General features: G+C 41.2%; 1 protein-coding gene across 2 annotated transcripts in view; it reads right to left on the bottom strand.

Annotated features, from left to right (window-relative positions):
- The window catches only part of gabrb2a (gamma-aminobutyric acid type A receptor subunit beta2a), a 33099-nt gene that overhangs the window by 2909 nt on the left and 14982 nt on the right, over positions 1-15208 (bottom strand). The window contains exons 5-9 of one of the 2 annotated variants that reach the window (XM_075481217.1): positions 6831-6913; positions 3559-3696; positions 3228-3380; positions 885-1129; positions 269-409 (exon numbers count right to left, since the gene is read on the bottom strand). In XM_075481217.1, the coding sequence (XP_075337332.1) occupies positions 269-409; positions 885-1129; positions 3228-3380; positions 3559-3696; positions 6831-6913 (760 nt within the window). The remainder of the gene's footprint in view (positions 1-268; positions 410-884; positions 1130-3227; positions 3381-3558; positions 3697-6830; positions 6914-15208) is intronic. The other variant, XM_075481218.1, reaches the window with a different exon arrangement.

The following is a 15208-nucleotide window of genomic DNA, read 5'->3' as shown; positions in this document are numbered from 1 at the left end:
GTCATTTCCCATCAATTCAGATGTACATCTAGACTTAAGATTAAATCAGTGCCTGCAGAAAAGAAACTGCGAAGCCATGTTTGTCAGGAAAATGCATGAAGAGCAAACCAAGAGAGGGAAAAAAACACAATGGTGGGAGTGATGATCAAGGTTGCCTTAAAATTCTATAAAAATCAAAGAAATGCACAAAACCTACAGCATTTTCCTCTGATCTGGATTGATTCAGATTGATGACATTGTCAGTTTTGACTTTCAAAACCTCCAGTACCTTATTTCTTTGATCGCCTAGTCCTAATGCGGCATCGTCCACAAAGATGGGATCCCACATCGAGTCATATGCGTCAATTTCCCTCTGTTTCATTCTGGCATACAGAGCATCATCTCTCTGAACTACATTTCCCACCAGCCACTGCAAGCATACAAAATCAGCACTGTTACTTAGGGGAAATCGTAGCTTGCCACACTCAGAAGGAAAGGGTGTTTTATTTATCTTTTTTTGTTGTTGTTTTAACGTTGCCGTCGTTGTTGCTAACTTTAGCATCTGAGTAAAATTTAAAGAGAGGGCTTTGGCGCCACAGCCAGTGATTTTCCAAGGTGCCTTGACCTTTGAGAGACAGAGAAATGTGAAGATAAAGTATTTAAAAACCAGTCATTGCTTCTGCATTCATTCTTTCAGATCTTAGTCTGTGTAATAACGTTGGTACACAAAGCTAAACCAGTGAAAAATGGAGAGCTAGAGCAGGAGTGCTGGTACAGGACATCAAGCATTGGTCACAGCATCACATTGGCCTCGAGAGGAGAAGAAGTCAACTGTGCCCACAGAAAAACAGACATATCAACAGACAGCACAGATACTCTGAGAGGAGGTTTCCTGGCACACGTACCTTGTTGGGGTCGGGCCTCAGCTTCTCGTTGTTGGCTGTGGCTGCTTTCTCAGCTGCCTTCTTCTGTCGCTGAGGGCCTTGGCCGAAAAAAATGTAGTTGACAAAGGCGTACTCCAGAAGGGCCAGGAAGACAAACACAAAGCAGCCCATCAGGTACATGTCAATAGCCTTCACGTAGGGGATCTTAGGGAGGGTCTCTCGCAAATGTGTGTTGATGGTGGTCATGGTCAGCACCGTGGTGATCCCTAGAGATCAGTGGGGTCACAAGGGTAGACAGAATCTTAATGTGAGTCATTTGAGATAGCATTTGTCCTTTTGTAAATATGGTACATTTGATGATAAGAGACAATAGCAGCGCAGCTGTAGAGATTAAATTGTCAATCTGTCAGGCCATCAGTCTGATCCTCCAGACTGAAAAATCTCAACAACTCTCAGATGGGTTAACAAGCATTTCTGCACAGACACTCATGGTCTTCAGAAAGTTAGTAGTACTGGACTTTGCTCTTTTCTGTGTTGCCTTTAGGTCTGACTAATGATGTCATTTCTCAAAGTCTTTGTGCACAAATTCCTGGAAAACTCACAAAACTCTCATATGCAGCTGTACTTTGTGATTATTGCTAAATAGCTCAAGGTAGAAGGCTATGATGCAAATCATAGAAAATAAAAACATTAAAATTATCCAGTTGGCGTCATGATAACTGTAAACAGATATGAAACTGTGGGCTTCACCTGAGAGAAAGCCCTGAAACAGACACCTCCTCACTTCCCCTCGGTTTTCTTGCTCAGCTTTGCTTTATTACTTTCTGCCTATGGGATAATAATTATTTTTATTTGATCCCACTGATACTCAGCAAGTTTGTAGCCCAATATAGCTGTTTCCATTTCAGACGGCATCAAATAAAATAAAAGGGTCTGTCCAAAGATATATACTCGTCTCTGGCTAAGAGAAAAATGGTAGACTTAAATTTTCCAAAACCAGTGTCTCTCTAACTATTTTTTTTTTTTTAATTATTTTTTTATTTTATTTATGCCTTTATTGGACAGGACAGTGGAGAGAGACAGGAAGCAGGGGGCAGAGAGAGGGGGAACAACACACAGCAAAGGGCTGTCCAATGTGGGACTCAAACTGGGGCTATCTGCAGCGAGGACTATAGCCTCTTGTATGTGTGGGCGCCTGCTCGACCCACTACGCCACAGACCCTCAAACTATTTTTTAACCATATCACCTCGAAATAAATGAGGCTCCTCTCTGACATAGCATGTCACCACTAAAAATATCCCTCACTGTTTGTTGCATGGGAATTAGTGAATGACTGAACACAGTGGTCTTGCTTCACTAGAATTTGCGATATCAGGTGCAATGCTTCAAAGAACTCGCGTATGTGCTTGTGAACATGAGCATTCATGTCTATCAAATACATTATAGAGGACTTAAATATAGCAAACGGACAAGCCTGAAAGAATGTAACCCCATATGGATAAAAACATCCATATAAAAGCTCCTGAGACTGCAACTGTGATATTTGTGTCAGACAGGTTATAACCAACCATGTATCCATATGGACAAAGAACACATAATACAAAGAACTTCACATCGCCACAAACATCTGCCTTTAGTCACAGCACGATTCACCTGTTCTGGGTTTTTTTTTAAACACACACACATTGTGTTTGATACATTACTCATCTGCCTGCACAATCTGCATTTGGTCAGATTCACACATATTATAAATAACCCAGCAGCAGCTCTGTAGCATGGAGCCTTGGCTTTCATTGGCTGCACTCGCTTGCTGCACATTCTCAGGAAGGTGAGAGCATGCAGCCACATCTTTTAAATCAGCAGCGAACCTCCCAGCAGCGTTGTCTCAGGCTCCAACCTGCTTGCGCTGGTACGGCCGTGGTATAGAAACATCAAGCTGCATTTAAGCAGTTGATTCCACCTTTTGTTCGGCTGTAATTTGGCTGTGATGTGACTGATAAGCGGGATTTTTTGACCACTGAGAGTCAGACGGACGGGAAAAGAGAAAGACAGCGTGCATCAAGGTCAGGCTGCAGAGCTTCTCGCTCTGCATGAGTCATGCATATAGTCATCTCTGAAAAACAGACATTTAGCCAGGCAGCCTATCACACATTGCTATCACTCACAAGCTTAGAGCTAATAATAAAAAAATCTAAATGCTCGGGAAAATACAGAGTCAACAAGTCAGCCTCATTATAGACATAATAATGCATGGATTTACAATGTTCAAGTGTAAAAGGCTTAATATGTGTCAAATGGCTTCTTTCATGGTCTGTTGTCATTTGACTTTGGGTCACTGCTGAGCAGAGGCGAGGCAATCCTACCCAGGGCCACTCTGGCAGCCGATGCATCGTAGTTGATCCAGAAGGAGACCCAGGAGAGAATGGTAATCAGGATGGAAGGCATGTACGTCTGCAGGATGAAGTAACCGATGTTCCTCTTCAGTTTGAAGCTGAGGGACAGGCGGGGGTAGGAGCCTGAAGAAGGCACAGGCAGAGAAATAACATTTTCCGAATTGTGGTAACACAGATGGTTATCTTTTAATTCATTTATTTTTTATTCAAATGTCAGAACAGCATAACGATCAATGCAGATAAAATCCTGAAACTACAAAGTCAAAAGACCAAAGACGAAGTTGACTGCTGTGTTGTGTACCTGTCGAGAAGACAACATTCTTGGAGATGAGCTTGTAGTCGACGATAGAGAACTGTGGCAGCTCTATTCTGTCAACCCCAGACACAGCACCGTCTCCGCCTCGCCAGTAAAACTCAATATCATCTGTGGTGTAACCATCTACAGAGAAGAGAGGCAGGACACTCATTATCATCATCCAGTAATGGGTGTAATACATCATAGCACAGCGCAGTAATGTTAAATGTCAGCGTCTGTGGTTTCTTCTCTGTTGGCCCACTACCTACAAGTTCGCTCATCATTTTCTAGAGTAGTCAGATTAGATCTGAGGAGACACAAGATGAGCAAGAGGTATGGAAAAAAAGGAAACAAAAAAATATCAATGCCTTGATTTCTTGGGAAATCGTGGTGTTTCAGTCAATTAGTGTTTTCAATTACCTGAAAACTAATCAGACACTCGCTTTTCACTAAAAGTGCTTAAAGTCAATAGAAAAAAAAAATCTAAACTCGAAAGAGAAGTTACAATTTAATGTATTATAAAATGATTTATACATTCATTTAAAATTCCTAAATGATAAATGCACAGTGATGCTGGGAGGATATTCTAAAAAATTCCCACATCTTTACACTGCTTCACAATCTTTCACATCATGCATGTTTAGGAGGCCTTGAACAAACCAAGACTACAGACTCACAGACAAACATTTACCAAAAAAAAAAAAATGTGGCTGCATGTTCACTGTGATGGATTGCTGTCTCCTTAGTTGTCCTCATAACCACATAAAACAATTCTCTAACGGCAATAGGGAAACCTGTTTGCAACATGTCGTCAATAATTTACATCACGCTCTTCTACAAAAGCAATACAGCTTGCTTTTAAAGCAGAAAGCTGAATTTAATCCTGAAACAAAACGTTGATGCACTTCCATTGTTCTGATGTTTGCATCAGGAACTGTCTGCCTCAGACATGAACAGCCACACAGAGAGAAGCCATCTCCCCGCTCCGAAGTTCTCCTTTGCCTGCCTCGCACTCAAATTAGAGGCGGTGACCTATTCAGATGTGATGAATAATTAAACTCCAAGGCTTTGATTTTTAAAAATTAACACGAAATTCTTTGTTGCTGAGGCGCTGACATTCAAGGTGAAGTTAGTCATGGTGCTCACGTTGGGTTGTTATTGGTTAGACAGGCAGCCGGTTTCACCCACAGGCCTTTTTCACAGCAGACATTTTGATTTGTCATAGCAGGAGAAGCACAGGTGTTACTAATAATATCAGCAATGGCTTTTGTCTGCAGGAACACAGTACCAGAGACATTCATTTCATTATTTATACCTGCCCCTTTATCTGCAATAATGTTTCTGAGTGCCATGAAAAAGATGGTTTCTGTCTCTCACGTTGGTCTGATTTTACATCACATACAGTTAAAGTAATAGGCCACAAATGTGAAGTTTTTGTTCTAAACAGACTCAATTATTCTCCCAAACAGCTGGCTCCTGTAGCTCATGGCCAGCATGACTCAAGCAGGAGTAAATTATGCATTTGTTGAGCTTTGCAGCTGAGCAGCACATTTGGCGCTCTAGTGAGTATTCACAGCAACAGGACAGTGTATTTGGGATATACTCAAAATAAACCTCTGTGCGTGCGCTCATGATAATAAAGGAATACGTCAACCGGTGCAGCAGCGTGGCTCACAGACGGGTTTTCGACAGAAGAGCGCTACGGTGCAAAGGAATTTAAGGAAAGGCATCGTTTCTGACAGAATCAACTCGTGGTTGTTTTTTGTCACCAATGCTATCGCTGCATTTTTGAGCAAGTTAAAATAAAAGACACAAAAATTGAACACACTGGAACTGAATGTAGCCGAAGCTGAAACCTTCCAGCCTTATGAAAGCCTGCATTAGGGCACCATGCTGCTGTTCTGATGTCAGCCATGACAGAGCAGGATCAGAGGAGTGTCAAAGCACTTGAGGAGGGACAGTTTTAGTATGGCTGATGTAATGGAACATTTCATAGCTTGTTATAAAAGGCGGACCAGTTTTGGGGTCCATTAGTGTGATACACCTGTTGGAAGATTATCAGATATCTTGCGCTGTCATGAGGGTCCCGCAAAACGAAGACAGACAGTGCAGAGTGAGCGAAGACATGCATACACATTAGTGTGTATTTGCATGGGTGAAATGAATGTTTAGTAATGTAGAGGTGGAAATTAATCATCTCTCATTACAGCCCAGCATAAGAGACCAGTGGCCTGAGATACAGTAGTGAGCTGCTGATATATTGAGGGATCTTGGGTTTTAAGACTTGTGTCTGTTAAAAATGCATCAAGTTTATCAAGGGAAGTGAGAGTTCTCTGGGCTCATTAGTGTGAATAAAATAGCATGCTCTGGCATGAAGAGATTCCAATGTTAAAACCGTTGCCAGTTAATCCATATGAGAGCAGATACTGCCTAGTGATCAAAACTGGAGCTCTGTGTGTATGTGACAGAGAGATAGAGACTGAGAGTGTGGGAGTGTGTGTGCGCTCATTTTGTAGGGCTGCTGAGAGAGGAGGAGAAAAAAAGAGCAGATGAGTGATGGGGAGATAGATAAAAAGGATGGGAGGAAAAAAAAAGAAGAGGATGAGATTGTGCAAAGAAAGGAGATGAGAAACGGAAAGAGGGAGCGATGAGGAGAGAGATGGCGAGTATAGTGAAAGAGGAGCAGTGAAGGGCAGTTCTGACCCGTGCTGTTTTTGTGCTGCTTAGAGCTACTGGCAATAGTGTGATCAAACCCGCAAAGACTGAGCCCTACACCACATCCCAGCCCCATAATCCTTCTCTCCGGGGACCCAGATAAAACACGCAGAGGACCCCGTCTTTCTCTCTCATGTTCTCCCCCACTCCCTCCACTCGAGAGCACTGGATCACGTACAATTACAAACTCCATGTGAAATGAGCTCTTTGTACTGTACAAACACAGTTTCAGGAGAAAGCTACACATAACATTCACGATCAGCACACCCCTGAAACACTGGACCTAATCAGGCTCCTCTACGTCTTAGGAAGCCACTGCAGCTGGAGTTGAATTAATTAGGCTGGATGTTATCAGTCACTGAGCCATTAGTGATGTTCCTCTTCTTGATGCATATCTCTGGATATCACATCAGCCTTTCTCAGCATTTAACATCCAATCTTATCAACCTCCGTTCTACCTTGGTGCCGCTGGGAAGGCAGAGCTGCATTTGTATGTGGGATTTGCTTAATTCTAAATCTGCATGTGGGTGTGAGAGCTGGTTGTCAGGGACAACAGTACTTACAGCTTTCGATCTCCAGGGTGCAGTTTTGCTCATCTAGAGGGTAGCGGCGCAGGTCCATCATACAGGCTGCAGTTGTGGTGATCCTATGCAGAGAGGGATGAGAAATACAGGATTTATAAGAGCTGGTGAGGCAGCCATGAGCAGGTGGGTTAGTTTCATTTGACCTTGACCACAGAGTATGGTGTACAGATTGCAGCAGGATAATGACAAACCTGTGCAACATTGGAAGCACCTGACATGGAGCCTCCCAAAACAAAAGAGCCAACTGTAAAAGTCATCAAGCTCTTTAATTGAGATATAACAGACAAATAACAAAAGGCATGTAAAATGGACAAAAGTCTGAATGAATTGCAGCTTTGGGAACTTAGAGGGTTGCATTTCCATAACATTCCCGTTTTATGAATAAAACTCTCAACTTCTGGTAATGTACCACAAAGGTTTCAAAAAGGGATGTTGGGATATAACCACTTAACAGATAGAAACTGCATCACAAATGAGACATAAATTGCATATCTGTTTAAATCAAACAGAATTTCCATAGGCCCTACAAAAGGTTAAATCATATTATTACTAACGGATGAATACGAGTTTCTGATAGGATTTCTTTCCCCATGTTCCCACCTCCTGTACATGTAGGAATGTGATGTTGAAGTGCATCTTAAGCCCCTTTCACACTGCCGAATAACCCGCGTTTAATTCGCGAATTTAGCGTGTCCGCTGCTGTGTTCACACTGACGACCCGGGCTGCCGCGTCAACTCGACTCGCCTTTCGACCCACGTCGGACCCTAGTCTTTTTGCCGAGCCGAGTTTGATGTGAACACAATCGACGCGGGTCGGACGTGGGCGTGACGTGAGGAGTTTAAAAGACAGAATGGACAGCTGATTCAGAACAACAGCGACAGGTGAGGACAAGTTTTACTCTGTTTTAGCCTACATCAAGTTCGAGACAATTTTTAATATGGCCAACTGGCGAGACAAGGAGGTCCGCGAGCTCCTCAGCCTCCGAGCAGAGGACGTTATTTACCGTCACATGTCGGGGACGGTGAAAGATGGACCTCTGCTGGAAGGGCTGGCGAGAAAGATGGGAGAGCGCGGTTTCCCACGCAGCAAGACGCACCGTAAAGTAACATCTCCATGAACTGCATTGCAAAAATGAGTTCTCAAGGTGTCCCGCCATCGTTTGTTTGAAAAATTTGATGCAGACAGGTGTATTTAACCCTACCTCCGACGCATGGCTTGTGCCTACGTCATTGTACACGCCCACCATTTTATGTGTTTCGTGTGACGCTCTGCCACTAGGCAACTCCCCCTGAACTCGGCTTCAGGCGACACGGTTCACCCTGACACGCCAAGCGTTCACATTGCTCGACGCGGGTCGAAGGTGCAATTTGGACCCGCTAAGGTAGCGGGTCGCAGTGTGAAAGGGGCTTTAGATTAATCTAACTCACCACAGGAATTGTCTTTTTTAGGTTTCCAGAGTTAACATGAATTGTGTTAAAGCAATACAATGTAACTTCTCAAAAAGCCCACTCTGGAGCTCCCCCTACAGGCTTGGAGGTAATGTACGGTTACACTGTCGTAAATACAACACCCTTTCGCTTTCACGTTTCACGTTTGTTGACGAACCGGCGAGGAGTCAGAAGGTGCAAGCTATGTCGACCGAGAAGGTAAGAGTAATCAAATGTACCTGGGAGCGTGAGAGGGGTCTATTTGTTTTTGCGGTAGGTGTGCCAGAAAGCAAGTCGAAGTACTTCCGCTCAGCTCCCGGACCGCTACCGGGCCGCTCCAGCGAAGTTACATAGCGCAGTTTTTCCAACTCAGACCCCCGAAGGGCATAGGAGACAGGCCAATCGTAATATTAAAACTCATTCTAGCCGTACAATTTTTTTCGAGCTGTTATTTTAAGGTAGAAATGTTACATAGTATTGCTTTAAAGTTCAATTAGTAGCCAAACATTTTGTTCTTTGTACAAATAAAGTTACCTTCAACAAAAAGAGAAACCAGCTTTGTACAGAAAATCTAAATAATGTCTCAACCCAGTGGAAAGAATGATTTTAACTGAAAAATTGCTAGCTAGCTAGCTGGTGTCTCCATACTGACAGCCAATGTTAGTTAACCACATAAGCTGGCGTTAACTATCTACCTTGGCTTGTGTCAGTGATAGGAAAGCAGCTAGGCTAAATGAATGAATATCTCAAAATCTTGTGAAAGTGTAAACATTTTTCATTATTTTATGGGAAGGAAATAGTAGCAGCTGGATGGAGAAGAAACAGGTGCATATTCAGGGTTTTAGGTCAGGTCAATAAAGATTAGAATTGTAGGACAGAAAATAAATCCTTTGAAAGTCAACATTTTGGCTTATGGAATTTTTTTTTTTAAAGAACAACACCAGAATCAGTGTTTTCATAAGCTCTTGTTCACTCTGTAATATAAAAAAAGTGCCCTTAAAAATGAATGGGACTGTTAAGCATGATGCATCATATTTAACAATGTATACAGCAGTATATAATATGGTACAAGACAAACACTATTTGTCCTGATGCCCTTGCCTGCAGCCCAGTTTATTACAACTTTAACGCCTTTTTACCCTTTCAGCAATTTTCTTGCACTTAGGTAAGTTGTAATGTTTGTAAAAATGCTAAGTTGTTGCTTTCGATTTTCTCTCTAATGCACATAGGACACATCATTTACCACTATGTATAGATTAAAGTAAGAATGGATCAATTAATCTATGTAGCATCTTGTTCACCAAGAAAAAACACAGAATTTGTTTGGAGACAACTCAACAGCAAGTGTAGCTTTTAGCACTTGTGCTTTGTCTCAAGTTCATACTACAAGCTACAGCACTCTATCCTTAATGTGGCCATTGAAAACTGAAATGTACATACAGTAAAGTATTCGAAATAGCATGTATACTCAAAATCTTTCTTTTCTTTTAGTGTGCTGTTCATTGGATTGTCCAACAATGCAAAATAGAACATGGCCAATCAAATATTAAACAGACGTCTGCCTCTGAGAAAGCATAGTTTGAATTGTGAAATTTTGCGTTGTCTGTCTTGTATAATTTACTGAAAGATTAATTAAATGTACAGCTTAGATGCTTATCTCTAGGGCAGCCTTGTAATAGTGTGAAATAGTGTGGATACTGTACTGGTTTTATTTTATCCCAAAAAGAGAGAAAATGAAAGCAAGGTTCAACCACAATCCTGTAATAAAGCGGCACCATGTCCGACAGGTTTGCTCAGAGCAACGCACTTCCTGTTACACTTGACAAGTTGGCCAGAGCTGAGATGGGCTGGCATCCAGCCATGCCAAGCGCCCCGAGGTCGTCCGACAGACCGGACACACACTTTAACTACAGAGACTAAATCTAGCATACGAAGACTTGCTAGTCAAACCCACACACACCGTCAAACACACAGATGGATATAAAACACGATAGCATCACGCATCCATTAATGATAATATCAGCCTGTGGGATCATTCCCAGTATAGGTTGAGGCTTTGGTCATAACCGCGGGTTTTCCCCTGTCAAAGATGGTTACTGTCACTTTAGCAGTTTATCGCTTTAATTTTTCATTCATACACACATGATGGTGGAAATGACTCATGGGTTATCAGAACTGGACCAACCAGTAAAAATGTCAACATACTAAATGATTTTCAAATAATTATAATATATATATATATATATATATATATCTATATATATATATATATATATATATAAAATAAAAAAAATGGAGGCATTATTTTCTTCATTCAAGTGACAGAACTGTGCCATTATTATTTAATTATTTCATGTATTTCAAATACACATGTATTTTTTTAAAATTTCCATAAAGACATTGACATTAACATAAAGAAAATTCAACAAATAAACCAAGACAAGAGTGTCCTTTTTAGCTTATTCGAGTTAATGAAATACAAAATAAATTAAAAATCATATCAATATGTCCAGATATATCAAAATGATCATTTCCAAGTTCTAAAAGTTCAGATTGAATAACAAACAGTAGAGGATGGATAAAACAAGTATTTGAGTTCACAGACACTGTATGGTGTCATGATGTAAAGATGGTGAGTAAATCTTCATATTACTCCTCTGTTGACCTCATCATGTTTATTAATGTATCTTAATCCAGCTCAGTCTCACGATGAAGGCTGAAATATTTCAATATATAATTGAAAATCAAAATTATTCTATTTGAAAATCTGAAAAGTACCGGTCAGGTCTGCTGGATGGCTGTTGTGTGCATCACTTTATCACTACAGCCTCCAGATGCTTTATTTCTCAAGTTAAAACTGATAAGTTTTCTTTTAGGCTGGCTGTTCAACAGCTGATAGAGCAGTAGTTCACCATTTGAGGGCTACAACTGTTACGATAGAGAGTAAAAATTGCAGTTAGACTCAGTTAGGAAGTTATCTCAGCATTGGACTTGACAGCATTTCCTCTCCCCTCATGATGTGTTAGATAATGTCAAAGAAGCAAGAGGGAGCCTATAATTCAGGTCAGTTAAAAGGTGTTTGGACCAACGAATGAGAAAAGGAAAGCAGACATGGATAGTGCCCGCTGGGACGAAGCCGTCACTAAATGATTGGCCTAAGTCCTAGGTTAGGATATGATACCCTTTAGAATTGGAGAGAGAGCACAGCTGAACAACCCGATGTGAACGGTTGCTCCGAAATACGCTGTACACAAAATGTTTTTATTTCAGGTAATGTTATATTTTGATGATTGGGCCTTTGTATTTCTTGTTTAGCAGTTCACTTGTTTGTCTTCCAGTCTACATTAAGTAGGATTCTACTTTAGTTTCTACCCTACGCTTATATTCAAGCTACAATTAATTTGGCACACTAATGGATAAAATGTGCTTTAAAGGTTAAAGATGAATTTGACTGAAAGCATCATTTTAAAAATGTTTCCATAGATATCGCAATATTATAATTATCGCAATATTATCGTTTGGCAACTATAATCATGTAGAGAAAATCTGATGTTGTGACAGCCCTCCTGTGGAGCGTGTCCTCTCATGACAGTTTCATGAAATGAGATAACAGTCGACTCTTATAGTTACTGATTAAGTGGATTAAAGGTTTTGACTTTTAAACTTCAAACACATTTGATACATCTGAGAGACCAAATGCAACAAGAGCAACATTATTAGATATAACAGGAGTCCTGTTATTACTTTAATGTGTAACTTTTAAGATAGAATGGCTTAATATGACTTTTTTTTCAGTGTTTCTTATTCTTTTTTTTTTCAGTGTCCATGAACATGAAAACAAAAGGAGTAAATCTGTGTCCGTGAACACAAATCAAATTGATTTTTTATTCGTGACAGCTTAGTCAACTGGGACCGCGATGCTTGGAGAGTGCTTTGTCTTTAATAATTAAGAGAAAAAGTTCATTTTGAAATCCTTCTACATAAGATGTACAGCTCCACTGGGCCATGCCTGGGAAGTTTGGGATTTTATTTTTCAAGACGAGTCTTTCTCTCATTCTCTCAGGCTCTTTGTCATTCCTGCTTTTTCTTGCTCTCTGGGCTCTTACGTAAGAGCCAGTTAGCAGGGCCATGGTGCGCTGAGGGATTAACACAGGAGTCTCATTTCTGTCCTAGTTTACCCCTTTGATGGGCACAAGTTACTGGAATGTTGTGCTCGCCAGACAGGAACTCATCACTCACCATCATCACCATCACTACTACATCATCACGGTGGCACAGAGGAAACACAGGGGAGAAGCAGAAATGAGGCCAAAATGGCAGGGGTAAAAATAATATCCTATTTATAGGTCTCCTACATCATCAGCAGAGGTTTCAAAGCTTTTTTATCTGTGGCTTCTCCTGCATTCCCAGGCATGTCCAAAACACATGCTAATAATTAATTAGATGCCAATAATGAGCAAGGAGGAGAAATGGATGAGGGTTTCTCTGCAGGATTCCCTCCCCATCTTTGCCTCTCCTCCTCCTCCTCTTCGTCATCTCCACTGCAGCGAGCGTCTGCAGTGATCATGAAGCAAAGGCTTGTTTGCTCTTCGTCAACATCAGGGCCGGTGTCTCTCCCTCTCATCCCAACCTGCCGGCAGAGAGGCTGTGCGCTCGCAGATCATGCAATTCAAACACGCTACATTTGCTCTGCGTCGGCGCTAACAGGACATGGAGTTCTAAAAAAGGCTGTTTTCCTTTTTCTGCATGTCCTCTCATAGTTCAGCCCATGCTCTGTATCTCTGTGTGTGTATGTATGTGGACCTCCCTAAGGCAGCTTGTGCACCTTTATTCCAAATGACCTTGTTTACGGACACAACACAACCACCGCAAATTCCCAGACAGAATCTCATTTCGAGGGAGCATCACAGCAGAGAGAGAGCAGAGGGGTATTTTTGCAGTTTGCAAACCTGTGCAGATTTAACCAGACTGATCTTTTATTACATGTCCAGTAAAATGAAATGATACTTTTAGAAGTTAAATTAGGATGGAAATAGCCTCCTCCATTTTGGATAGAGAGCTCATGTTGAGCTGAAGAAACGCACGCTGGGCCGTCTCTCTCTGCTCAGGCTTTGTAACCAGAATTGAAAATAAAATGTCTGCAATCACAACAGAAATGCTCCAATGTAAGTCTCTGTGTGCACAACCAAAGGAGAGGTTTCTTCAGTTCAGAAAAAAGGAAGATTCAAACACACATCCCATACAAACCACCCTTCTTGATTGGTAATGTAAGAGAGGGATGGATAACGTTGAAGGTGATCCTATTGACAATATAGACAGAAAAGAGGGCAGCTCTCTCCTCCTGGCCATGGGATATGATCTATTGAGCTGCAGAGTGGAACACTCTTCGCCTGACAAAAGACAACGTCAGTCTCCACAGCACAAGGATATGTCCTCTCACAAAAGGAGTTACAATATTCACTGTGAGAGGGAGGGAAGAGGGAGAATCCTAATAATTTCTCCATTTTGAATGAAGTCTGACCTTCAGGTCTCTGTCTTTCTCTTCAGCTCCATCTCCTCATCAGTCTCTCTCTTTCTCTCTCTGCGAATTTGCAGAAAAGTACATCAGGATTCATACACTGAATGTCTTTAGTTTTTCCTCCCTTCCTGCATGAAATAAAAAGCCAAAAGGAGTTTGTGTTTCCCTGTTATGAGTGCATATGTGAGAGTATCTCTCTCAGCCTGCACGGTATCTGTGTTATTGGCTGAGCCTTTTCAGGGGCTGGGTAATTAGATCAGACTGCCTCTCCCTCAGTGTCAAACTGAGCTCTAAAGTGACAGTTGGGAGCACTGTTGTAATTTTCTGCTCCTCCCGGTAATTGAAGACCAGGATTTGGCAGGATTGGGATGTACTATATACCCAGAGAATAAGGAGTAAACAGCACCCTCACCCTTCCTCCTCCGCATGCACCCCAAAAATAACACTCACCCACTCACAAACACCCACCCGTAGACATGCTTAGGTATCTCACACACACACACACATGCACAAATCCAATTTCCAGTGCCTGCTGCAAACTAACCACAATGTAATCTACTGGTGATCCCCAGGTTCTGTGTTACAGTTAGTTTGGCACAAATCGACAATCACTTTTGAGATAGATAATATGGTGACTTTTAGCGCATATTTTGCAGTAATTTTGACATGTAAAACATGGCAGTTTGATCGGTTGGGTTTTGTTAATCACACAGTGTTTGTGAAGAACTGGAGTGAATGAGATGAGGAGCTTTATCTGTATTTATTGATTTAATGGATGTATTGAATTTCTCATTGCATGAAATTGTAGCTCATAGCTAAATTTACTGCAAAGCGCTTCATCTCTTTGACAGAGACACAATTATTCTGTTGATTTGATATTGCACTTGCATAAAGTTTAAAAACTCAAAAGATATGGACTAAACAATGAAAAGAATCCTCACAGTTGCAGAGGAGGAAAAGGTTGGAGAACTGTTAAACGCCATAATCGAGCGATCCTACATTTCCCACAATGCAACTGAGTAGCGTTTTTTTCCCCCTGTAAAAAGTGACAATTTTTTTTAGAAGATGCCAATTTATAGGAGAATCATTCGATATGTGGTAGCTTTTTTTGTTTTCTTTTGCTCTTCTGAACAACAATTTAACCAATCTACACAAAGTTTTGTGGGCATATTGCTGGGATTACAAAAAATGGTTGTGCCTTTTAAGAGTTTAAGTTCTTTCGATGAGCGGCTCTTATATTTCTTCAAAAATATGTTTATTTTTCATGCTTTAATGACTGCTTTAAAGACGGTGGCCTGCTTTGTAAGCATTTGAGAAACTTAACATATACATATCTATGAGAAAATGAACAAACTGAACGAAAAGAAAATTAAATTCTGTTCACACAAGAGACACTTGGATGTGGGAAAAT

This window comes from Odontesthes bonariensis, chromosome 13 (assembly GCF_027942865.1).
Source record: "Odontesthes bonariensis isolate fOdoBon6 chromosome 13, fOdoBon6.hap1, whole genome shotgun sequence".
Classification (NCBI taxonomy): domain Eukaryota; kingdom Metazoa; phylum Chordata; class Actinopteri; order Atheriniformes; family Atherinopsidae; genus Odontesthes; species Odontesthes bonariensis.
Note: the sequence above shows the minus strand (reverse complement) of the source record. Positions and strands in the feature narration are given on the sequence as shown.